This window comes from Macaca nemestrina, chromosome 1, assembly GCF_043159975.1.
Source record: "Macaca nemestrina isolate mMacNem1 chromosome 1, mMacNem.hap1, whole genome shotgun sequence".
Taxonomy (NCBI): Eukaryota; Metazoa; Chordata; class Mammalia; order Primates; family Cercopithecidae; genus Macaca; species Macaca nemestrina.
In genome coordinates, this window is record NC_092125.1 from 36,587,692 (window position 1) to 36,613,578 (window position 25,887).

Consider the following 25,887-nt stretch of genomic DNA (forward strand, 5'->3'; position numbering starts at 1 on the left):
TGACTGACAAGTCTTTATGCAGCACATGACTGTATAAGGAGCTCAGACAATGTGATAACAAAAAAAACCCCAATTTAAAAATGGGCAAAGGATCTGAATAGACATTTCTCAAAAGAAGACATACACATGTCCCACAGGTATATGAAAAGGTGCTCAACATCACTAATCATCAGGGCAATGCAAATCAAAACCACATAATACATGATCTCACACCTGTTAGAATAGCTATTATCAAAAAGCCAAAAGATAACTTACAAGTATTGGTAAAGATGTGGAGAAAAGGGAACTCTTGTACAGTGTTGGTGGGAATGTAAATTGGTACAGTCATGGAAAATAGTATGGAGATTCCCCCAAAAATAATAATAGAACAATTACATGATCCAGCAATCCCATTTCTGAGTATGTATCCAGAGAAATTGAAATTGATATGTCAAAGAGATATCTGCACTCCTATGTTCATTGCAGTATTATTCACAATAGCCAAAATATGGAACCAACCTAAATGTCCGTTAGCAGATGAATGGATAAAGAAAATGTGGTTTATATACACAATGGAATACTATTCAGCCTTACATTTACAGCAGCATGGATGAATTTGGAGATCATTATCCTCAGTGAAATAAGCTAGATACAGAAAGACAAATGCTACTGTACAGTTTCACTTATCTGTGAAATCTTAACTGAACTCATAGAAGCAAAAAGTAGAAGAATGGTTGCTGAGGTGCAAGGGAAATGTTGGGTCAGTAGGTACAAAGCTTTGGTTATCTAGAACAGGGGTAACCAAACCCCGGGCTGCTGACCAGTACTGGTCCGTGGTCTGTTAGGAACCAGGCCACAGCAGAAGGTGGGCAGCAGGCAAGTGAGCATTACTGCATGAGGTCTGTCTCCTGTCAGATCATCGGCAGCATTAGATTCTCATAGGTGCGTGAACCCTATTTGTGAACTGCGCATGTGAAGGATCTAGGTTGTGTGCTTCTACTGAGAATCTAATGCCTGATGATCTGAGGTGGAACAGTTTCATCCCAAAACCTTTCCCCATTCATGTTCATGGAAAGATTGTCTTCCACAAAACTAGTCGCTGGTGCCAAATAGGTTAGGAACCCACTAATGGAGAGAGAATAAGTTCTGGAGATCTAATGTACAGCATGAGGACTGTAGTTGACTGTAGTTAATAAGACTATATTGTATGCTTGAATTTTTCTAAGAGAGTGGATCTTTTTTTATTTTATTATTTACTTATTTTTTTTTTTTAATTTTTATTTTTTTGAGATGGAGTCTCGCTCTATCACCCAGGCTGTAGTGAGGTGGCGCAATCTTGGCTCACTGCATTCTCCACCTCCCGGCTCAAGCGATTCTCCTGCCTCAGCCTCCTGAGTAGCTGGGATTACAGGCGCCCACCATCTTGCCCAGCTAATTTTTATATTTTTAGTAGAGGCAGTGTTTTGCCTTGTTGGCCAGGCTGGTCTCAAACTCCTGACCTCAAGTGATCTGCCTGCCTTGGCCTCCTGTAGTGCTAGGATTACAAGCTTGAGCCACCATGTCTCAAGAGAGTGAGACATGAAAGAGTGAATCTTAAATGTTCTTACCATACAAATACATAAGAACTAACTAACTTTGTGAGATGATGGATATGTGAATTAGCATGATAGCTTGATAATAATTTCATTTTATATATATATGTATTAAAACATGTACACCTCAAGTGTATGCAATTTAAATTTGTCAATTATACCTCAGTACTGCTGGTGGAAGATTGATTGTAAAGTGTATATGGAAATTCAAAGGTTCAGGAATAGCTGAAGAAGACAATGGGAGTTGGAGACATAAGCATTTGCCCTAACAGATGTCAGGATATACTATATTCTTTGGACAGTGTATGATTCTTGCAGTTTTAGACGTATCTACCAATGAAACAGAATGAAGAACCCAGAAATACCTCCTTGTTTTTACAGAATTCTGATATGTGTATGACAGAGATGGCATTGTAAGTTGAAGAAATGAGGGACTGTTTAATAATTGGAGCTGCAAAATTGGTCACCAGTTTGGGGAAAAAAAATGAAATCAGGCCCCTTACACCATTTACAAAAATCCTTATGACTCAAGGGCTTAAACGTGAAATGAAAAACTTCAGTTTTTTAGAAGGAAAAATATATGTGAATATCTCTCTGGTTTGGCTGAATAGATTTCTGGCTTGGGATAAGTAAGGATTTTTTAGATAAGATACAGAAAGCTCCAACAATGAAAGAAAAGATAATAAATTTTGTCATGTTAAAGTAAGAATTTCTGTTCATCAAAAGATATCTTAAAATTGTAAAGAGGATGCGGTGGGGGGGAGATACATACAACAGTTGTCCAACTAGAATGTGTCCAACACAAGAATTTGTATCCAGAATATATAAAGAACTCTAACAAAGAAAAAAGAAAAAAAAGTAGAAAAATTAACATCATAAAAGTATTTTGGAGAGGAGGAGGATACACATAGAAGCAGTGAAAATGAATGAACTATGGCTTCCCACAACTTCATGGATGAAGCTTTAATATCACAATGTTAATGAACAAAGTAATTGCCAAAGACTAAAAATGAAATAAAAGTTAAAAGGGAATAAAATTTGCCAAAAATGAAATAAAATTTGAGGGGAATGATAAACAGAACATTCAGAGTAGTGGTTACTGGTTACCTCTTAAAGGCAGTCAAGGCAATTGGATGGAAGGTGAGTCATGTGTATTTGTTATAAAGTTTAAATCCGTTTAACAAAGCCATACCAGGCTCTAATGATAATTGAGTGTCACAAACAAAAGATTATAATTAATCTGCACCCCAGGTCTAAGATGAAGTATTCATTTATGCAGATACACACATTCATACATATTGTGTGAAGATACAAATCAAGGTGATGAGGAATAATCTGGGAGTTTGTGTTTCCTGGGGTGACTGACATGAGCAGGCATTCATCTAGGTTTTCCCCCAAAACAGATTGTGGTGGTAAGGTGGTGTCAGATATCTGGTCAGGAACATCTAGAATTCTGTGTGTCTCCTATTTCGTTAATACCAATGAAAGTGTGAAGAGCCTTGCCCGCATTTGTCATGCTCTTGGTGCCAAGGACATGTGGAGTTAGAATACTGTGAAGTGTTTTGTCCCCCCCTGCCCTCAGCATTTTTTGGAGGGGAAGATATAGAAAGTGACTTTATAAAGATAACATTATAAATATCAAAAGAAAATTTGAAAAGAAGAAAGAAAATCAAGACTTCTCAGTTAATAGAGTTTCTGAGCTATCACTCAGGAAATACCTATATTAACATCTAATGAGTTCTTTACATACATATTCTTCCTCTAGTCTTCTGGAAACAAGTCTCTCCTACTACAGCTTGGATTGAATTCTATTTATCTGATTATTGATTTATTATGAAAATTACAAAATCATGTTATTTTTTATGTGTTAGACCATATAGTTTGTTACAACAGTTCTGTGTTTCAGCTGTGGCAAGATTAGTTACGAGTTCCAAGTAATTTGTTTCTCCTGATATTGTGCCAAAGTTGTTGAATGATTGACTTGGGAAAAAAAAAAAAGGCAGGTTTATCATTATCCCTGTGTCACATAGCTATATTTTACATATCCAAATACTTCCTTAAGTGGGAAAGAGATAGTTAGATTTACAGGCAACAAGCAAACATTTGCACCTAATCTTGAGGCTGCTAATCAAGTATGTTAAAAGTGAAGTAAGAGAAAATTGTAAAACCACTGTTTTAGACCGTGGAATATCCATCTAAAACATTAAAGCAAAGGACCCCTTGACATTGTATTTTGAAGAGGGAGCAATACTGTTGAAACATTTTTCTAATACAGATTATCTGAAGATAATCTGCATCTTTGAGCCTCTGAACAATAGATCCCAACTGTACTACTTATAATACTAGAAAGAGTAGTGGATTAGGTGTCAGAATACTCTTATCTCCAAAACCAGACTATAAGACCCTGAAAAACAAGGACATACATCTTTGTGAGTGAGTGAGTAAGAGAGAGTATTGTATTCCACTACTTTCTAACCTTGTGATCTCAGTCTCCTCATTTCTAAATTAATACTCATACTTTTTTGTTAATCTCATAGGAAAAGTAGATGAGACTTATATAGGTGGAAATGTTTTGCAGGCTGTAAAACAACACCAATATTTTAATATGAAATAAAGTGAAATCTTATTTAGTAATGAAATGGAAACTTCATATGTTTAAATAAAAAAAATAATTTTTTCAGTCTTTGGAATGATTTGAAAAACTATTTCCTGAACCTTTTAGTGAACACCATTGTGAGTGACTGACTGCTTTTTTTTTTTAACTCCCCTTGATTATTTACATTGATCTCATAGGGCACTTACTACAAATCTACCTCTCAAGTGTCTTATAACAGTATCTTTTAGTTATGCTGTATGTTATATAGCACTGATCAAAGAGAAGAAAATGTCAGAAATCAAAAAATGTAAGGAATTACAGGATTTTAAAGTTATTAGGACTAGCCATGACTAGATTTATCAAGAAAAAGGGTTAATCACAAAATTTGGTGTTTATTTCTTAATGATTATGCAAGAATGATCTTTATCTTTGAGGTGGCAAGGGACAGTTCATTAAAATACTTGGACATTTGAGCTAAATATGAATGCATAATTTTCCAAAATTAGGAAGGTGATTAATAAAAATTGATTACTTTAAAATAGTAAACATGAAAATGTTATAATTTTTTACTTAATTTTGTGAACATACGAATAATGAATTTGGATTAATAGACGAATCTGATTTTGTTTTATTTATATACTACAAAGATATAATTAAAGAAGATATAACTTTGAAATTAAAATCCATATTCACAGTAAATGCAACTTCAGTTCAGGTCTTTGCTACAACAAAATGAGATTTGTAAATAACTTAGGTTTTTCTGTTTGTTTTTTAGTTATTAAGTCGAAAAGACAAAACTACCTTTGAAAAATTAGAATATGTAATGAGTAAAGAAGATAACTACAAAAGACTCAGAGACTATATAAGTAGCTTAAAGATGACACCTTGCATTCCCTATTTAGGTGAGTTATGTCACTGTGTGTTTTTTGTTTCTAGTTGTTCCTCTTCCTTAATCAGTCATTTATGTGAAATTCAAGGTATTTTTTAAATGTTTGTATCCTTTGGTAAGCTGAAAAAATTTGACTAAAGATAGTTGTTACCCTGTTACCTGGAATGTATTTTCATATTAGTCTTTTGCCCTAAAGGTTTTTCATAGTCTATTATGTTTTCTTAGAGTAGGACCATATAGTAAAACAATATTTTTTAACTGTTTTAGTAATGCTTTTAAAGAATATAATAGTTTGTAATGATGTTTAATACATTAAGGAAATTGATCAAAGTCCTTATATATAGTGAGGAGATATTTTAGTGTGAATTCTGAAGTAGGCTCAATGCATATTGGTATTGTTTACCAGAATGAAATGAGTTGATTCGCTGTCGCAATTTAGCTTCGTGCTGAGACAGTTCTGTATTTCGCATCTCATCTAATTAAGAATTTATCTCTTTATTATATATCTGACAGCTTATAAGTTCAAGAAGTATTTAACCAATAACATTGTAAGATTATTTTTAATGAAATAGGAATAATGCTTTGTTAGGTGTTTGAATGAAAAGAAGACCCAAATAAATTGTTCTTTTAAATAGATACGTAAATCAGGCATAAGGAAAATATATGATACATACCTAGTATATATTAAAATGAAATGATTTGATCCTATGTAGAGAGTAATCAAATGATGAAGATTTGGTGTTTTCTGGTCCTTCCCCAGATTTTGTGTTTTATGAAATTACACTGAATTTCAAGATAGCTATTTCTGAGAGTGATTACAGTGTCACCTTGAAGTCTTTACAGTCTCAGTGACTAGAAGACAAAGAAGAGACAAAGGCAGTTGATACATGCCCATTTAGCTACTATAGAACGTCAACCTTACTTTCCCAGAGAAGAGTTTAACTCTTTAGAATATTGTGGGACACCCGAGGATTGCAGAGAATGGGGACCTATTGTGTACCTTGTGTTGAAGGCAGAATACCCCTAAGCACAGTAGAGTTAATGGCCACTGCATCCCAGAATATTTTATCCTGTTTCTTTGGTAAATAACTTAGGACCATAGTAAGCATGACTCTTATCAGAGAGGCTCTAAGCTGGCTATTAGGAGAAAGACATTCTGTATGCGCTTTACATTTTTGTGTTGTTGCTGTCATTCTTTGTTTTGTTTTGTTTGTTTTTTGAGACAGTCTCGCTCTGTTTCCCAGGCTGGAGCACAGAGGTGCGATCTCTGTTCACTGCAGCCTCTGCCTTCCACGTTCAAGTGATTCTCCTGCTTCAGCCTCCCAAGTAACTGGAATTACAGGCGTGCACCACCACACCCAGCTAATTTTTGTATTTCTAATAGAGATGGGGTTTTGCCATGTTGGCCAGGCTGGTCTTGAACTCCTGGCCTCAAGTGATTCGCCCGTCTCAGCCTCCCAAAGTGCTGGGATTATAGGCATGAGCCACCACACCTAGTGTGGTGCTCTGTGTTTTACCATAGCCTTGGCTGTGCCCATGCTTGCAAATATAATTCAAGGAGAGAAGGAATAGGGAATATTTTCAAAAATAATGCCTTCACAATTCAGAAGAATGTATACTTTTTATAGTGTGAAGAATATTTAGACTGAGAATTGGCAATCCTCAATTCCACAGTGACTCTACAGTCCTAATTTTTCAAGTCATTGAATTTTCTTCTTTAAGCCTTGTTCTCTACCTAGAAATAGCATGCATAGGCTGGTCGCGGTGGCTCACGCCTGTGATCCCAGCACTTTGGGAGGCTGAGGCAGGTGGATCACCAGGTCAGGAGATCAAGACCATGGTGAAACCCCATCTCTACTAAAAATACAAAAAAAATTAGCCAGACGTGGTGGCAGGCACCTGTAGTCCCAGCTACTTGGGAGGCTGAAGCAGGAGAATGGCGTGAACCCAGGAGGCGGAGCTTGTGGTGAGCCGAGATCGTGCCACTGCACTCCAGCCTGGGCGACAGAGCGAGACTCTGTCTCAGAAAACAAACAAAAAAAAGAAATAGCATGCATAGGACTAGAATCATGTTCTTCTTAAGGCTGGATGAGAGCATTGTGGTATCTTCTTTCTTTTTTTTTTTTTTTTTTGCGACCCAGTCTCACTCTTGTTGTCCAGGCTGGATTGCAGTGGCATGGTCTCAGCTTACTGCCACCTCCACCTCCTGGGTTCAAGTGATTCTGCTGCCTCAGCCTCCCATGTAACTGGGATTACAGGCGTGCACCACCACACCCAGCTAATTTTTGTATTTTTAGTAGAGAGGGGGTTTTGCTGTGTTGGCCAGGCTAGTCTTGAATCCCTGACCTCAAGTGATCCGCCCACCTCAGCCTCCCAAAGTGCCAGGATTATAGGCATGAGTGATCACACCCAGCTGTAGTGATGTCTTCTAATTAACTTATTTTAATATCGAGAAAACCAAGATCCAGAAAGATGGAAGACCTGGCTCATAGTCCTAAGACCTAGTTACTGACAGGTCTGCATTCTGAAGTCTTAACCTAGAGAGCTCCAATTATACCTGCTGAACTCTCATTTTAAAATTTACCAATTTTATGATTGCTTTCCTTTTCTCATTGAAATATGTTTTTCTCGAACTAAATTTCATAATTCATATCTTCTGGAAAAGAATTAAGATTATTTTCCTTTCAAAATGAGAAAATAAAGTAATAGGAATCCTTATGCTGTCATTTCTAGTTGGGGAACTTCTTGTACTCTTGGACCTTCTTGACATTTTTCCACAGTGGAGACATCAGTACAGGATTGAAGCTGTGTGCATCTGTATATGTGCTTAGGTACACTCAGGCACTCTCATGCACACACACACAGAAAGTTGGGGAAGAAAGCACTAGCCAAGTTGGAGTTCAGTGGAATCAGGAAAGGTTTTCTATTGGAGAATATACCTCTTCTTTCTCAGCCCTGGTACCTGAAACAAAAAGTAATCATACCTGTGGGTTAAAGCAAATGAGGAAAATGTTGAGGTACAGATGTTAATCTGGAGAAAATATTACAAGCATTGTTTTTCCTGTATCTTCCATTTTTCCTGTCATCTCCAATGACTCCTTCTTTTTTCAGTTCCCTTTCATTTTATATGTTCTCATGATGCAGGATCTTATGTTTCACTCTTGCCATGTAGTTCTGCTTCACTTTATAATTAAGCTAATTTAAAAGTATCCTATTCTTCTTGTCTCCTTTTTCTCCATCTTTACTCTCTAGAAATTTTCCTGTCACCAGTGACTTCCTGGTTGAAACATTTAATAGGTGTTTCTCAAGCCCCATCTTAATTGTGTGAGACTTGGTGTCGGTTATTTCTCCTTGAAATTCTCCCCAAGTAGCACCAGTCTTTCTTGGCTTCCCTTCTGCGTTTCTGGCTTTTGTTTTATTGGCTGCTCTTACTCTAGCTTCATCTCTTAAATGTATTCTTGAGAGGTGTCAGTCCACTTTTCTTTCTTTTTGTTTTTGTTTTTGTTTTTCGGAGACTCTGTCATCCAGGCTGGAGTGCAGTGGCACAGTCAGCTCACTGCAGCTTCAAACTCCTGGGCTCAAGCAATCCTCCCACCTCCCACCTCTGAGGTGGGAGTCGCTGAGACTACAGGTGTGTACCACCAAGCACGGCTAATTTAAAAAAATTTTTTGTCGACATGGGGTCTCGCCATGTTGCCCAGGCTGATCTCAAACTCCTGGCCTCAAGCAGTCTTCCCACTTCAGCCTCCCAAAGTGCTGGAATTACAGGTGTGAGCCACTGGGCTCAGCCAGTCCACTTCTTTTCTTACTCTATACAATCGGAGTGATCTCATCAGGTGTTTTATATATATTCCCTGATCTTCCAAATCTAGACTAAATCTGTCTAACTTTGTATATCATTGTATATTTTATATCTATCTTTGTATCTTAGCTATCTACTTAATCCCTGGGGCCTTCTAACATTTTTAGATACTAAGTGAGAAAAATCTACAGGTATCTTCCATTCAACATGTGCAGAAGGGAATTCATCATCTCTCCTCCTTCCCCCAAACTTGATCCCCATCTTATTTCCTATAGCTTACTCTACCAGTGACAAGTGAGTGTAGTATTATTAACACTGCGGTACCACACTACAGCCTGGTGTTTTAATGCATTTCTCCTTCCTCCTCCTCTGCTTCTCATATTCACTAGTAAAATGCATGTGTCTGAGGGTTATCCAAGAATTAGAAATCAAAAGGGAAAAAAAACGGAAGGAAATTAAGACATTAAAAGAGAACATACACTATAGAATTTGCATAATTTTAGATATTGGTATTCTTCATATAGTTCATCCCTATCTGGGTATGTGCAGAAGCATCTTGATTGTGAGATTATTGGGGACTCCTTGGCATAAATATTTGGTAGACATGGGAATGGAAAATGAAACATCAGATGAGTTTTTATGATTCAGTTCGTTTCCGGTATGAAAATCATCCTTTTAATGTAATGACCGCTTTGCCTTATAGCAAACCTTGAGATTAAATGTATTTAATCTATTAAAATATACATAGTTTTCCTAAGAAAATGTGACACAAATCTGTTTTACAACTTTTTTACTGCTTGATTTACATCATCTACATACGGGTTTTTTTATTGCTTATCTTCAGTACTGAAGTATACTGAAGAATGAAGATTTAACAGTAGTTTATATCTTGTTAATATTTACTTTTTTATATTGTTTTCTAATTTAAAATTAATTTGCTTGTGATTTTTAAATTTAATTTGTCTTGATTTCAGAATCCTTTTCTATTTGTGTGAAGCTAGGCTTAGTACAGTTGACAAAAACTTCAGCATTTATAAATGCTGTGCATTTGATAGGTTAGAAGTTGCCCTAAAGACAATTAAAAGATAATACTCATTATGCATATTGGTAGCTTCATTTAACTATTCCTCTTCAAGTATACAGAGTTTGCATAATGCTATGCTTTATTCATTATGTCTGCAGAGGTTCTTATGGAAAGAATATATCAATGAAAGAATGAAAGTGCATAGAAAAAAGGTAACAGCTAATGATTTCTTAACATGAGGGATATGGTCCAAACTAATAGTTTTTTCTCCCCTAAAAATGAGAACCAAAAGCTACCAATTTTTGTGAAGCTTATAAAAGGGGGTAGAGGCCTATATGCTGACAGAACTCTTATTTTGATACCACCAAATTTATCTGTAGTTCAATGTGGATTAAATTATAAGAAGTAGAAATGTTTTCTTGGCTCTCAACACATCATCCCTTAAAAAATTGTCTCTTCTGTTGGTTTGCATTCAAGGGAAAAATTAGTCAGCTTGGACAATATCGTGAAAAATTCTTAGAATAAGGATATAATTTGTCTAGAGAGGAATAGTTGGCAAATCTCAAGGAAAAAATTGCTTTATAGGAGAATTATTGCTTTTAAATCTGAAAGTCATTAACAACCCTTATTTGTTCTTGTCGTTGGAGAACAGTCTTAAGGGGCTTGTTGAAGAATTTGGCATGGGGAGTTTTATTTTGCTGATGAGAGAAAACTAGAAGATTGTGAAAAAAATAATTTAGTTGTATGAAACATGATAAATATTCTTTAATGTGCCTTTTCTAAGCCACATTTCTACTTTATGTACTACAAAGATGTAGTAGCTCGACCAAGAAAGCATATTTTGGCTAGTTGCGGTGGTTTATGCCTGTAATCCCAGCACTTTGGGAGGCTGAGGCGGGTGGATCACCTGAGGTCAGGAGTTCAAGACCAGCCTGGCCAACATGGCAAAACCATGTCTCTACTAAAAAATGCAAAAAATTAGCTGGGTGTGGTGGCACATGCCTGTACTCCCAGCTACTCAGGAGGCTGAAGCAGGAGAATTACTTGAACCCAGGAGGTGGAGGCTGCATTGAGCCGAGATCGCACCGTGGCACTCCAGCTTGGGTGACAGAGCAAGACTCCATCTCAAAAAAAAAAAAAAAAAAAAACCGTATTTTTTGAACCATGGAAATCAGTAAATTGTTGCAGTACTCTATACTGTTTCCTATTAAGTAGAAGCAGAATGTAACAGAAAAGTTTTTGTAAAATCTCTAGCCCTCTGTAGAATATACTCTTTTGATGGATCTAGATATGACTCGGTTTTCCTATTGGAGAGAGATTTCTCCTTCCCCTTCCCCATTTAATTTTTAATTTAATATGTCAGGTTTTCATAATAGGACTTTTTTGTTAGAAGAGAAATGCTGTTCTTATAACCCTCTGTAATATAGTGTTCCTAGCCTACTGCTCTCTGCAAAGCACCCTATTTATGATATTTTCATTAATCTGTCTCCTCCTCAACAGAATGTAAGCCCCTATTTGTCTTGGTTTAAGGGTTTATCCTTATAGCATCTAGAACAAAAGTAGTCATATAATAAATGTTTCTTGGTTCAACTAATTATCCCTTTCTGGCTCTTCCCATTGTTTCAGTAATTTTGATTTAATTTCTGTTTAAACAATAAATATATTTGTGTGGCGTATTTGCATGGATCAACTCAACTCCTTACCCACCCCTGATTTTTTTTGTTGTTGTTATTTTGTTTTGTTTTTGGTGCCTCAGCTGGCACCTAGTATTTACTTAGCACTGTGCTTGTTGCTAAATATATAGCAGGAGATTACAATGGGCTTTGTCCCTGCCTTTATAGAACTTAATACCTCTGTAATAACAAAGGTCCAGGATATCATTACCTCATGAATGATCTCTCCTCTTTTCTATATCCTGGTAGAGATGCATATCATTGCCTTGTGCCTTACGTTCTTAGTAGTGTCCTCATCATAGTTAATGACATTTTTAAAGCGTATCTAACATGATAAGAATCTTACCGATTTGGTTTTCAGTCGTTTTTGCATAGATTGAATTGTTAAATATTCAGTAGAATATAGTTATTTAGTTTTAGAAATTTCTAACTCATGTAAAAATATTTTCAAAAATAAGAGTTTTTTATTCATATTTCTATTCAGATAATTTCAACAAAGTCCAAGTCTTTTTGCTCATCTGTAGGAATTAAAAGGAGATTTTTTCCTCTCCTTTGATATAATTTTTCTTCAATATGTGAGGCTTTGACACTGATCTCAAAAATGCCTAATGATCAAAAAATGTCATTGGCTTTTAATTTTTTAAGTTTTATTCCATTTTTCTTTCTTTAATTTGATTTGTCAGTAACATACATTATAGATTACCCTATTCTTTTAATTATATGTTGTTATATATTGTATGCTGAAACAGCAGTAAAGCATCTTCACTGAATTTCTTTTGGATTTGAGAATAAGCTCTGACCACATGGCAGCTAGCCCCTTTTCTGTAGCCAGAATTACATCCCCATTTTCCATTACCTCATTTATATATTTTTTTTTACCCTCACTCTTTTATATATTTAAAATTCTTCTAAGTTCTTTGTTGATATGTTTTCTGAAGTTTACTTTAGACCAAAGACTTCTGAAATAAAAGAGCTGGGGGTGGGGTTGTGTTAATTTCATCCCCATGTTCATAGTGTTTTCTTTAAGTGCCTTGTCTTTCTAAAAAAATAAGAATAGCAGCTATACAGATCTGCATGCTAATTGTAAATGGAATCAGATTCCCCTAACAACAGTTTTGCCAGTGGTGTTTCCAACTCTGAATATTTCACAGTTTTGTAACTTTTTTAAGCAAGCTTTGGCAGGAAAATAATAATTGCAGTAACATTTATTCAACACTTAGGCCTATATAGCTGACACTGTACTTTATATAGATTATCTAATACGTAACAGCAGTTTTATAAAGTAAATGATATTATTTGTATTTTACGGGTGAAAAAACTGAGACAAAGGAGATTAAATTGACTTGCTATAAAGATATGCATTTCATTCACAGCTCAAAGAAAGCATGATGGATTACATTAAAATTTGGGGTATCTGTGTTTAGGTTAAAATTTTGAGTTCATCAGTCTTTCCTATAATTATGTATAGAATTATAATTTGATACCAGTTAACTCCACTGATAAAACTAAAAAGTGGCTGGGCATGGTGACTCATGCCTCTAATCCCAGCACTTTGGAAGGCCAAGGCAGGCGGATCACCTGAGGTCAGGAGTTCGAGACTAGCCTGGCCAACATGGTGAAATGCCATCTCTACTGAAAATACAAAAATTAGCTGGGTGTGGTGGCAAACACCTGTAATCCCAGCTACTGGGGAGGCTGAGGCAGGAGAATAGCTTGAACCCGGGAGGTGGAGGTTGCAGTGAGCCAAGATCGTGCCATTGCACTTCAGCCTGTGCAACAAGAGCAAAACTCTGTGTCAAGAAGAAAAAAAAAACTGAAAAGTGAGCTAGTTTAAGATAAGATGGCCTTTTTTTCAGGGCAAGGTCATAGCATTGTAAGTGGAATCATTCTTTTCTTACTTGGTTATCTTTCACAGACACTAGAATAAAAAGACTAAAAACTTGTTAGGGTATAATCTTTAACTTACTACAAAGATTAAGTTAAATACATGTAAACCATATTATTTTAGGACAGATTTAAGTTATTTGAAATGTTTTTATGATTGCAGAAGGTTTATTCTTCTTATATTACCAGCAGGAGCCCTAAAAAATACAATGCTAAGAGAATAGCACTCTCCTATCATGACTCAGAGTTAAATAAACAACAGAATGAAAATTGATCTTTATACTACCAGGCATGAAGCCCAGAGATAGTGTATTTGTAGGTGTCTACCAAATTTCAAGTTGCTATCTAATTTTGGCATTTTCCAAAATCTCAAATTTTTAAAATCTGCTTCAGAGAGGTCAAGTGTTCTAGGCAATCATGGCCTCCCATTTAGTCCAGAATAGAGTCTAAACCTATTGTAGGATAAAATTCATTAACTTATTAACAGTAACAATATAAAAAACCTTTCTTGACTAGACACAGTGGCTCACACCTGTAATCCCAGTGCTTAGGGAGGCCAAGGTGGGAGAATCACTTGAGGCCAGGAGTTTGAGACCAGCCTGGGCAACATAGTGAGACCCCATCTCTACAAAGAAAATACAAAAATTAGCTGGGCATGGTGGCATGCTCCTGTAGTCCCAGCTACTCAGGAGGCTAAGGTGGGAGGATTGCTTGAGCCCAGGAGTTCGAGGTTACAGTGAGCTAAGATCGTGCCACTGCACTCCAACCTGGGTGACATAGTGGGACCCTGTCTTAAAAAAAAAAAAAAGACAGAAAAATTTAAAAAAGAATCCTTCTATAAACCAGCTCTAAGGGAAGGTTGTTCAATCTTGCCAAAGATAAGGCAAACCCATCTTTATTCCTAGATGACCTGCAAAGTAGGTAGCTCTTGGACCCTGCCTATCACACAAATGAGCTAACCTGGTCTTTCGCAAGACTGTCTTTAGGCTGAAGTTCATACTATGTCTCTAAGAAGAGTTTCTTTTTATTTGTAGTCCAGCCGCTTACTTGCCTGATGTAACAGCTGGCATGGCTCTGTTAGATTTGCAAGTGAAGATAATGTATCAATGTAATTTCATATCCAAAAACTTGGATATTGTTTTGTTTTGTCTTGTTTTTTTGAGAAGGAGTCTCACTGTATCCCCCAGGCTTGAGTGCAGAGGCGTAATCTCAGCCCACTGCAAGCAATTCTCCTGCCTCAGCCTCCCGAGTAGCTGGGATTACAGGCACGTGCCACACCTGGCTAATTTTTGTGTTTTCAGTAGAGATGGGGTTTTACCATGTTGGCCAGGCTGGTCTCGAACTCCTGAACTCAAGTGATCCACCTGCCTCGGCCTCCCAAAGTCTTGGGATTACAGGCGTAAGCCACTGCGCCCAGCCCGGATATTGTTTTTAAAACACATTTGTTAATCACATACTCTATGCAAGGTGCTATGATTTGTATTGCAGAAAGTACGTAGATGAGTAGTAATAATATGATAGTTTAAATCTACTGAGTACTTACATGTGTCAAGCATTATTCTTAATGTTTTACCTGTATCAACTCATTTATTTGATCGTCACAAAAACCACATGAGCTAGATATTATACTCCATTTTATAGCCAGGAAAGCTGAGCCAGGAGTTTATAAATTGCTCAAGGTAACACAACTAGCAAGTAGTAGAGCTGGGCCAGGGACCCAAGCAGTTCTGACTTCAGAACCTGAACTAACTATCATATAATACCACTTCTTATTTTCTTCTCTCAAGAAACTTAGTTGCCCAAGTTATTATGCTGTCTAGGAACTTCAGAGTAAAATAAATCAGCTCTCTGAAGGAGAGCAGAATGGGCCCATTGGCTAAGGCAGTTTAGCATTCAGCCTAGTTTTCCAAGGTTGTGTGTTGACTTTCACATTCTAGTTTTAATAATGTTCTTCTGTGAAAATTCTGTAAGACTTGTCTTTGATAAAGTTTTGGGTGTTTAAATGAAATGATATAGTGCTTTCAATAACTGAGATGCCTTGGTAAAGTTTTATTCACTTAAGATTTGGTATAGCAGTTAGATGCCCAGTTCCTTCCAGGAATCTTATTACAGATTCTTCGGTTCTGGAGGAAGAGGAGAGGGACTGAAAAACCAGTTTAAGAGGACCACAGGTAAAACAAAGAATAATGCCACTATGAGGTTTGGATATTTTGTTTAATTTGTTTCACCAAAAGTTTTATTTTGAAATGTGGCAGATGAAAAACATTGGTCATGTTGATGGACTTGAGTTATCCAAATGATTATCTTCACATTAAACCATTCCCATGCATAGTTTGCCTCACACATTTCAATTCAAGATTTTCTTTTGCTTAAGCAAAAGTTTCATGAGCTATCTTTAAAATTTTAACTTCACAAATAAATTAAGGGAAAGTCACCTCTAAGCAGTAAATATGTTTCTGGAAGGAAATTGTTCCAGAAAGTCACTAGTAAAGTTGTTGATTGCAGAGACACTGTGAGACTAAGCTTTACACACACTGTAAAATGAAATTAGCAGTTTGGACTAGCTATGCCCCTGTGGCTTCTGCTCTGGAGCTGTTGAATTCTCAGTATTGGGAAAACAGCCAATTCCTTGAATTTTAGTCCCACCTGTTCAAAGTATGCACTAATACTTGGAAAGCTGTCCAAACTTTCTGATTTGAATTGCAGATAGGATGGGGTTTGTTTTCTTTATAATAGTAAGATCAGTAAATTAGAAAAAAAGTAGTAATAAATTAGAATTATAATTCAGATCTGTAGCACACTAAATATTCTGCATTTTTGTAATACTAATATTGTAATACTAATATTTTGCTGATTTTAAAACTACATAAAATGCGTTTCTGGAGATTTTGGTGTTCAGCATATCATATGAAGAAATATGAGAAAACTGAGAAATTCATTCATAGATTTGTCTTTATAAATTGACCATTTAAATAATGCATGCATTATTTGTGGGGGGTTTTTATTTTTAAAAATGATATGTATTTAATACTATGGGTCATGTTGTTTTGGGAAAATCAGCATAGGATATGTTGTTAAGAATTCAGATTTAATCATTCCATGTGAAAGGCACAAATTCAGTTTGAAATAGCTTTTATTCAATGGAAGAAGTATTTTCTATTGGCAAAACTAGAGGTTTCTCTCTAATTTTCTGTCTATATTTTTATAAATAAAATGCATTATTTGGCTGAAATTTTAAAAATATTTTTTTCACTAGAAGTTAGAGCAATCTTAGATTTTAAATAAATTGTTAAGGATCTTGAACATGTTATTTAGTTATGTTTTAAAATATAGCTAAGATTTGCAAATATTTACATTTTAGGAAACAAACTGTATTTAGTCAACATAATTTTTAAAATAACTAGGACGTGGATACACATAATTTTCTGCAGTAATTGACAACAGATGAAACTACATTTATAGGTTCCCCTTTTATAGTTAAGGTAAAATTCATTTTAAAAACTTTATGTGTAGAAATAAATTGTGCCAGGTAATATACATGTAACATTTACATTTTTAAGAACTGAAAAGTACAAAGTTCTGTGTCATTTAAATTGGCGAGTGTCTCTCTTCAGTCAATAGGCTTGATCATCATCTGAACTGCTCTTAAGGAGTATGACCCGCCTCTGTATTCGGCCCAGAAAATTCCATCTTGGTGCTTGCTTCTGTAATGGCCTCCTCTGTACCATACTCCATTTAGGTTAGAATGTGCACAGGCATTGTACCACCAGCCTCCTTTATGAAAGTGGGCGCAGTTTCCTTTGAGGAAAAAATATAGATATAAACGTAAAAGTTTCTTCTAGGTGTGGTACTCTGCAATCATCAAAAACTTATTCTGCCTTTAATTTGAACTTCCCTTACTAATTCCAGTTACCTTTATCTTAGCAGTTTTAAATGTCTTCACTTTTTTTATTGCTGTTGCATCAACTACTTGAAAGATTACTTGAATTGCCTTTTTTTAAATCTTGCTCTTTGCTTGCTTAAAATGTGCCTTTTTTAAAAAAGGGGGATTTAATTTTCTAGGTAGCAGAGTAGATGCAAGCAGTGTTTATATGTGAAAGAGTTACAGAGGAAGAAATTGGGAAGGAAAGATACAGAAGAAGGTAAAAGTCTGAGGAAAACTGAATTTTCAAAATAAAATAGCAAAAAATAATACAAAGTAAAATAAAACCAGCAGTCAAATGAGTTTCTGTAAATAAGACATAAGTTATGGTCATATCTCTCTTCTTTTCTTGTTTACCAGTGTGAAATTGGTTAAAATAAAGACCTGTGTGCTGTTTGCCAAAATACAGCTGGAGAGAAAAACCAGTTTGGGGCAGGGATAGGGGAGAATTGTTGGGGGAGAATCTGTTTATCAGGACCAGAAAGCTGGGTTAAAAAGTCAAAAGCATATGAAAACTAAATTTGAAATTATGTGGATGGTCTAGTTGTTTCTTTCTAATGAAAATACTAATTTCCCCTCTGAATCAAGCTTTTTTGTTATTCCTGTGCCACATGTTACAGTCATCTTGGTTTTCCCCCTCAAAGAAATGCTCTTACACCATGTATCCAGATGGCTTGCATCCTTCACTCCTTGCGAGTCTTTATTCAAATGTTACTTTCTCACAGTAGCTTTTCCTGGCGAACCCATATAAAATAGCCCCCATCCCAGGCCTTGCTGCCCACCACTTTCTATTTTCTTACTCAGTTTTATTTTTGAGAGTACTTATTGCCACCTAACAAATTGTTTTGTCTCTCCTCCAGTGAGTAAGCTCCAAAGGGCAGGAACTTTATTCACTGTTATACCCCTAGCACCTACAACAGTGCCTGGCACATGGTAGGTGTTAAGTTGTTATGAATTGTAGACACTTGCACTTTATTTCCAGATGAATGTGTTTCTGTTTTGCTTTGTGTTTTTTTCCTAGAACTTTGTTTTTCACATAGATCACACTTTGGGATTGCCTTATAGAAGAGATCTTAAAAGCTATTTCTTTCAGTAGGTTATACTTCCTGTTACAGTGACCAAAACTGACCTTTTTGAAAAGACTTTAGTAGCATATATATTAGTAGATTCTATTTAATGTATAGAAGATGATTATTCTACCAAGAATGAAAGTTTTTCATACTTACCTGCATACATATCTTTATCTCTGTCCAGTGTGGTGAATTGTTTACCATTATGCCACATCATAGAATCCCCTGCATTTCCCTGGTAAGTTCCCAGGCGCAGTCTATAGAATTCACTTTCGGGTTCCAGACGAAAGCTGCTGTATTCTGCATAGACTTTTTTATCACTCCAGTCTTCTAATTCAATCAGTAACTTGTAATTATCTTGATTGCTAAGCATATAGATATTTTCCAGTCCAAGCCAATATTCTCCGTCAATGTTTCCAAACCCTTTCTGTTAATAAGTGAAGAAACATGAGTGCATAAATAAGTATATAGTAAACATTTTTATAGATAAGTGTTAAACATTCAATAGCATAAAGATATTGGCCATTTAAGTGATAATGTGAGCTTCCATTTTAGTTGGTCACTTGAGGTTTATAAGCTACACATTGTCATTCTGTTTTTTTTGTTTTTTTGTTTTTTTTTTTGCTTCTAATGTGTCAGTAATCATTTGCAGACCTAGCTTCAAATCCTACAAATTAAGACAAAGGCAAATGAGAATAAAATTTATCCATAGCTACTAAAAATATTAGCTAGTGTACTACCCAGATCCTTAAAAAGGGTTCCTGGTCTCTCTCATGTTCATTTAAAGAGCCCAACATTTCTTTCCTAATAGTAATTTTTGTAAAGTAGTAAGTATAAGTCATCCAAACTGAAAGGGATCATTTTAAAGTATATCTTCTGTTTTCTTTTTACAATTTAATTTTCACTTTAAAACTAGAGATGAGAATCATTTTTTTTGACAGATGTAGATAATGAAAAAACATATGGATAGTTATTTTTAACTGTGTATCTTATTTATTGCATAGCATCTTGTTTCTTGCATTATTGCAAGAATGGGTTTGTTTTACCTCCCTTAGGACTGCATCACTGATTTACCTTATAATTTTCCCAATTTCTGAAGAAGTTGACAGAGCCATCTGTTCTTTTCTGAATAACAGTCCAACCCCCAGGATCCAAACTGTTTTCACACCATAACTGCATTGGTCCATTGCTGTTTTCAGGTTTAATCATATAAATCCCACTGACCGAATGCCCAGCTTCTTTTGCTTGCTGACAGTCTTTGAATGGTCCTATAATTTAAATATCATTTATTATCAGCAAACTTAATATGAGAAGAGATGTATTAAAAGTTTTTAATCAAGATTCTTACCTTTGTGTCTTTGTTTACAGTTAACCACTGTCTATCATATATAGAATATTATAAAATATAAACTAAATAAAAGGGTGACTCCAGTTCTATCTGGAACATTAATTTGTTTTGTTTTCATCTGTTCTTTTCTTTGTCCATATATATATATATTTTATATTGTTATAATCCTAATACACGTAGAAAATTGGATTGTCTTAACATTTTCATGCAGCTATAGTCTCCATTCTGGCTGCATAATAGTCCTTGACATTGATATATTTTTATCTCTCTATCATTGGACATTGAGGTCTTACGATTTTTGCTATTATAAAAACACTGCACAAAGTGTCTTCATTCTTATTGAATTCACTTTTTAATATTATAAAAATGCTGAGGGATCGATCTATTGGATTAGAGGATATCAACTTATTCATAGTCCTACATAGTACCCAAGTCACAGTTTTGGAAATTTGATTTCAGTGGAACATACTAGTACCTTGAGATACTCATTGCAAATGGGGTCAGTCAAATAAGTTTTAGAAATGCAAAATATTATGTTTCCCTTTTGGAAATTCTCAATGTGCATTTACATATTAAAGACTGAGAAGCCCTGAAATAAACCAGATGCCCAAACTCATAGAATCTTAAATTTCCCCCAACAACACTTACTAACAGCCCATGAGAACACATTTCAGGAATGTTAGCATAAATGCCTATCTAAAGAGTTGTATCAATCTATATGACTAATACTAGTTTTCTCATTTAACCTACAGTTATCTGGTGATACTTTATAGATGTTCTAGAGATAGAACAATTAATTAAGGTCATGGGTCATAGAAAATGGTAAACCCTAGACATAAATCCCTATCTAATCCCAGAGTCTCTGCTCTGAACTGCTGTGTTGCATGCATTTGCCCTCATGTTATTTCATAGTTTTAGGTATTTTCCATTTTTAATCCACTTATAATTTCTTCAAATTTTACAAATTTTGTGAAATTGCTTTTAGGGTTTCTGACTCTTGAACTTGCGATTTCCACATTTTTGGATCTAGTGAATATTCTTTAGTTTCATCCTTCTCCAGTGTTTCAAACCTTTTTTATAAACATGCAAAATATATTAACGGATTTAGAAAAAAGAATTACCCTACAGATCTCTTAGAACAAAAAATGTATAAAAATTCTGATTGTCAAATTTTATATTTTACTAGAAATATGTGAGAGTTCAGTCAAGTAAAGTCCTTACAAGAATTTCTGTACTATAAGGTTAATAAGATTGTTGAAATTTTGAGAAATGTGTTATCTGTACTTTGCCAGATATGTTCAGTATTCCTTTTGGGTCTTATTGGGATAGAATTAATCTCATTGGGTAGTTCCACAACTACAACAATAGAAGGGGCTCTTAGAGACTACGAGCTCTTCCTTGTAGATTATTCCTTGAGGACAGAGACTTTTTTCTTTTTTTTTTTTTTTTTTTTTTTTTTTTGACTTCATGTCATCAGTGTTTAAACCCTTAGGAAACTGTCCATAATTTTTTGTTAATTAAATTACTCATTTTAAATACAAGGAAACTGAAAACTACACACAAAAATCAAGAGGACATCAGTTTCTCTAGTCCACATGTTTATTATAGTTCATTGATATTTTTCTGTCTTAAATTTTTAAAAATTATAATGCAATGTCCATAAATAGACTAGTAAAAATTAGAGAAACTGGAAAGCCTTATTTATGGTGTCTTTCTTGGGTTATATTTAAGTATTGTATTTTTTAGTTCTAGAGTTTCAGTTTGATTCTTTTTTTCATAGTTTTTATTGCTCTTTTGAGATGCCCTATCTTGCATTCATTATAAACGGATTTTCCTTTAAGATATTGAAAATAGCTATAACCACTACTTTAAAATTACTGTCCTTTCAGTCAAGTTTGCTGAGTTTTTATCATGAATGGATTTTGGATTTTTTCAAAGGCTTTTAAAATCTTTTTTTCTTTTTTAATTTCTTTTCTAACTAGATACATCACAGGAATCAAAGGCTTTTTATCTGCCTACTGAGATGATGATAGGGTTTTTCTTTTTGTTAGTACACGAATTACATTGAATATACATATATATTATGTATATTATATCTAATCTATATTAGAACAAAAAAGTGTATATATTAGAAGAAAATATATAAAATATGTATATTAGAACAAAGAATGTATAAAAATTCTTATTGTCAAATTTTATATTTTACTAGAAATATGTGAGAGTTAAGTAAAGTTCTTATAAGAATTTCTGTACTATAAGGATAAGAGGATTATTGAAATTTTGAGAAATGTGTTATTTATACTTTGCCAGATATATATATACACACACACACACACACACACACACACACACACACACACATATATATATATGTGGTTTTGGGTTTTGTTTTTTTGGAGTCTGTTGCCCAGGCTGGAGTGCAGTGGTATAATCATAGCTCACCACAGCCTCAAACTCCTGGGCTCAAGTGATCCTCCCACCTCAGCCTCCCAAGTAGCTAGGACTACAGGCACGTGCCACCATGCCTGGCTAATTTTGTTTTTTTTTTTCTGGAGAAATGGGGTCTTGGTATATTTCCCAGGCTGGTCTTGAACTCCTGGTCTCAAGTGATCCTCTGACTTCAGCCTCCCAAAGTGTTGGGATTACAGGCATGAGCCACTCCACCCAGCCTTTACATTGATTGTATTTTGAATGTTAAACCAACCTTGTGTTCCTGGGATAGACTCAACTTAGTGAAAGTATTCAGAGCCCTTAACACTATACCTAACAAAGTAGTCATCATCGGTAATTGTCTGTTCTTTCATTTCTCTTTTATTCCTCATCTTAACACATAATTGTAGCTTATTTAATAATTTAAGTAGCTTATTTAATATCTGCTTATTTAATAAATTTAATATAGTTCACCAAAGATGAATGTACAGTCATTTCTACTGCAGATAAATATTACTGAAAAACCTCGTGTTCTGCAAATACATGCATTAAAAATAGTAGCTAATTTTAGCTATTAACATAATTTATATTCAGCTGCAGTTACCTGTGGCACAAAACATTAATATGTTTGGAAAAAATCCCATGTAAACCAATATAGCCTCTCTGTTTTGCTACCACTATTCTCCTTTTCACTGGTCACATATGGGCTACTTCACATTATAGGAAACATGCATTGTAGTCAAGTAGGAAGAAGGGTAAAGAGCTTGTATTTCAGAAAAGATGAAATTTACAGAATTTTAATTTCTTATGTGGGAGTGAGATGGAAGGAAAAGTGAATTATGACTCCCAGGTTCATTCTTAGATTATTTCATGTAATGCAGGTAGTATATTTGTTTACTTACAGTATTCATAGACAAGGACTTTATCTTTCAGTGTGTATTCACAGTTTGAGCCCCCTTAGAAATTCAGATATGTAGTTACAAAACTACGTGATTCCTAGTAGGCGTGGTTCCCAGAATTCCCTTAATTCTGCATTATTCTTTCAAGAAATGTCCTTTCTGCATCTACTATAGGCTAAGGACTGTTTTAGGCTCAAGGGATAAAGAAACAACCTTAGAGTCAAGTGCAGGGTGGGAGAAGTCGCAAGAAAGAGAGAATTCCACTATAATATGACAAGTACTTTGATGGAGTTATGTAGGGCATGTGGTAGCAAAGTCTAAGAACTAGCTGAGATCTCTAAGGAGCATCGCTCTTTAAAACCTGTTAGTATTATAGTTAATGCACACATGAAAGTAGTTTTGTTACAACATATAAATATTTATCTCATTTTATAAATTTGCATATTCTGTAAATGTTATCTTTGTATTGCTTATTCTATGAATATCATTTTCATAAATGTTTACTATGCATTCATTTGAGTATAGTTTTGACAGTTTACATTTAAGTATATATTCAAAGGTTGGACTTTTATTAGATTATTTGCTTTGCTGCAGAATATTTAGAAACATCAGTGTTCTGAATGTTGACAGAATATTTGTCAAGTATCATTTGTTCCATAGAGCTATACTCATTTTCTGCTATTTAATAGACATTCAGCTGTTTAAAGCCAAATGGAGAGTTCTGAGTTTTCTGAATCCAGCTTTGATTTGATAAGACTTCAATTATGCAAATTTAAGATCACCTTCAGCTTTAATTTTCAACCCATTTTTTGCAGTGGGCTTTGTGTTTACAGTTGGATATCTGCTAGACTTAGGAAAATGTAGTTGAAGTTCTTTTCCAGAACATATGAATAAAATTTAGCAGTGCATAAAGCTACTTTTTTCTCCTCAGTAAAGATATTAAATATCAGAATTCAATATTTATTTGTATTTATAAACATACCATTAACCTGTCCTAGTCCAGTGTATGTTGTTGATCCTAGCAGAAATATTTTCTCATTATTACTTACAAATCCTATTTACTTTCTGCCCTAAAATTAGACTTATCTATTGTCCCTATCTTAAATGTTTTCACTGCTTTTTCTGTACCATAAAAAACATTGCTTGATAGAAATTGTTAAATGACAAATAGAAAATTTTAACCTTTATTCTTGAGAAGCCAGATTTAGTTTAAAGGTTTGCATATTTTCAGAAATAAATTGATCGATATGTGAATCAGGAATTTGTTCATGGTGATTCAAAAGGTATAAAGTGGAATTACCTTTCTTTTAAACTAAGCATAGTATTAACTTTTTTTTGCAAGAGTCTTCTCAAAGCAGGCAACTGGAATTCTGTACATTGAATTTGAAGAACCAGTCTCTCTGTTCCTCAGTGTATGTGAGGATTAAAGTTTACATAGGGCTAATGAAACCATATTAATACCTCTGATTTATAGAAAGAAAAATGTTGACCAGTCATGCCACATTATTTCCCAAGACGTATTTATTAAGAACCCATATCTTGAATAGAACAGCGAGTTAAAAAAGAAAAAAGGATTTCATACTTTGAATAGCAGCTTTACTGGGAGCCATCTGTAACATATGTGTTCTTTTTCTGTAAAAAGAACTTTTTAATTATAAAATTACAAAGAGAATCCTTTTTGTGACAAGAGAAACAGTAAACCAATTCAGAGCTTTCAAATTATTGGTTACCAAGTAGGATCTTTTGAGAGGTAAACTTTTCAGTTGGGTTGTGCATTAACTTTCAGATAAATATATTCAACATTTCTGGAGTGGGACGTTTGAGACAAATACTTTCTAAAGTGACAGTAGGGTCTTTCTGTAATAATATGAATTACCTAATTTATTAATCTGTATGTTTAAACTGTATTTAGCAAACCAAACTTTTATTTTTTTAATTATTAAAGAATTTATCAATTATTTTCTCATAACTGGCTAATACAGTCATTTTCCAACAGCACCTTGGCTTAACTAGTTTTTTTGTTTTGTTTGTTTTGTATTAAATGTTAGTATAAGTATTCCACTGAAACCAATTATACCTAAAAGGTATGTTAAGAAGCATTATAAATAATTTGAAAAATGTAAATATTTGGTGATTTAAAATAACCCTACCACTAAAAAGCATATTTTTAGTTTCTAATGACTACTTTCCAAGTTTAACTTTTTTTGTTTGTTTGTTTGTTTGTTTTTGAGACGGAGTCTCACTCTGTCGCCAGGTTGGAGTGCAGTGTCGTGATCTCGGCTCACTGCAACCTCCGCCTCCCAAGTTCAAGCGATTCTCCTGCCTCAGCCTCCCAAGTAGCCGGGATTACAGGCGCCCGCCACTACAAAGTTTTAATTTTTTAAGCTTACCATTTATGTCCTCATAAACCTAATATGACAAGGAAAGACACATAAAGGGAAGTGTATAACATATGTAATAATTAACGGTGGTCAAACCATGCCAGATCATACACAAAACACTTCTACCTGCACCCCCTCGTTTAATCATCACAACAATTTATTTACAAAAGAGGCTACTGAACCCCAGAAAGCTTTGCCAGAATCCAAGTTTACTGATATTCAGATCTATGCTTTTACGCATGGTGAAGGAACTTTCTCCACTCAGCTCTCCTACAAAGAATAAACTTATTTTTATAAATATGCTATTTGTAAAAGAGTAATGTTTTATTTTATAAAAGACTAACCCAAAATGCAGGCACCAAATAACATTAACAGTCAAGAATTTCATTGATTGCAGC

At 34.8% G+C, this 25,887-nt stretch overlaps 2 protein-coding genes across 6 annotated transcripts in view; one reads left to right on the top strand and one right to left on the bottom strand.

The window, feature by feature from the left end:
• The window catches only part of LOC105484494 (Ral GEF with PH domain and SH3 binding motif 2), a 179,705-nt gene that overhangs the window by 93,090 nt on the left and 60,728 nt on the right, over positions 1-25,887 (top strand). For all 3 annotated transcript variants that reach the window (XM_011746173.3, XM_011746176.2, XM_011746175.2), the window contains exon 8: positions 4,943-5,069. In XM_011746173.3, coding sequence (XP_011744475.1) covers positions 4,943-5,069 — 127 coding nt within the window. The remainder of the gene's footprint in view (positions 1-4,942; positions 5,070-25,887) is intronic.
• The window catches only part of LOC105484492 (angiopoietin like 1), a 29,836-nt gene continuing 10,937 nt past the window's right edge, over positions 6,989-25,887 (bottom strand). The window contains exons 3-5 of one of the 3 annotated variants that reach the window (XM_011746172.3): positions 19,506-19,699; positions 18,588-18,858; positions 6,989-8,018 (exon numbers count right to left, since the gene is read on the bottom strand). In XM_011746172.3, coding sequence (XP_011744474.2) covers positions 7,966-8,018; positions 18,588-18,858; positions 19,506-19,699 — 518 coding nt within the window. In that variant the 3' untranslated portion in view covers positions 6,989-7,965. Of the gene's footprint in view, positions 8,019-15,207; positions 17,238-18,587; positions 18,859-19,505; positions 19,700-25,887 lie in introns of those variants that run through there. The other 2 variants (XM_024793660.2, XM_011746171.3) reach the window with 2 other exon arrangements.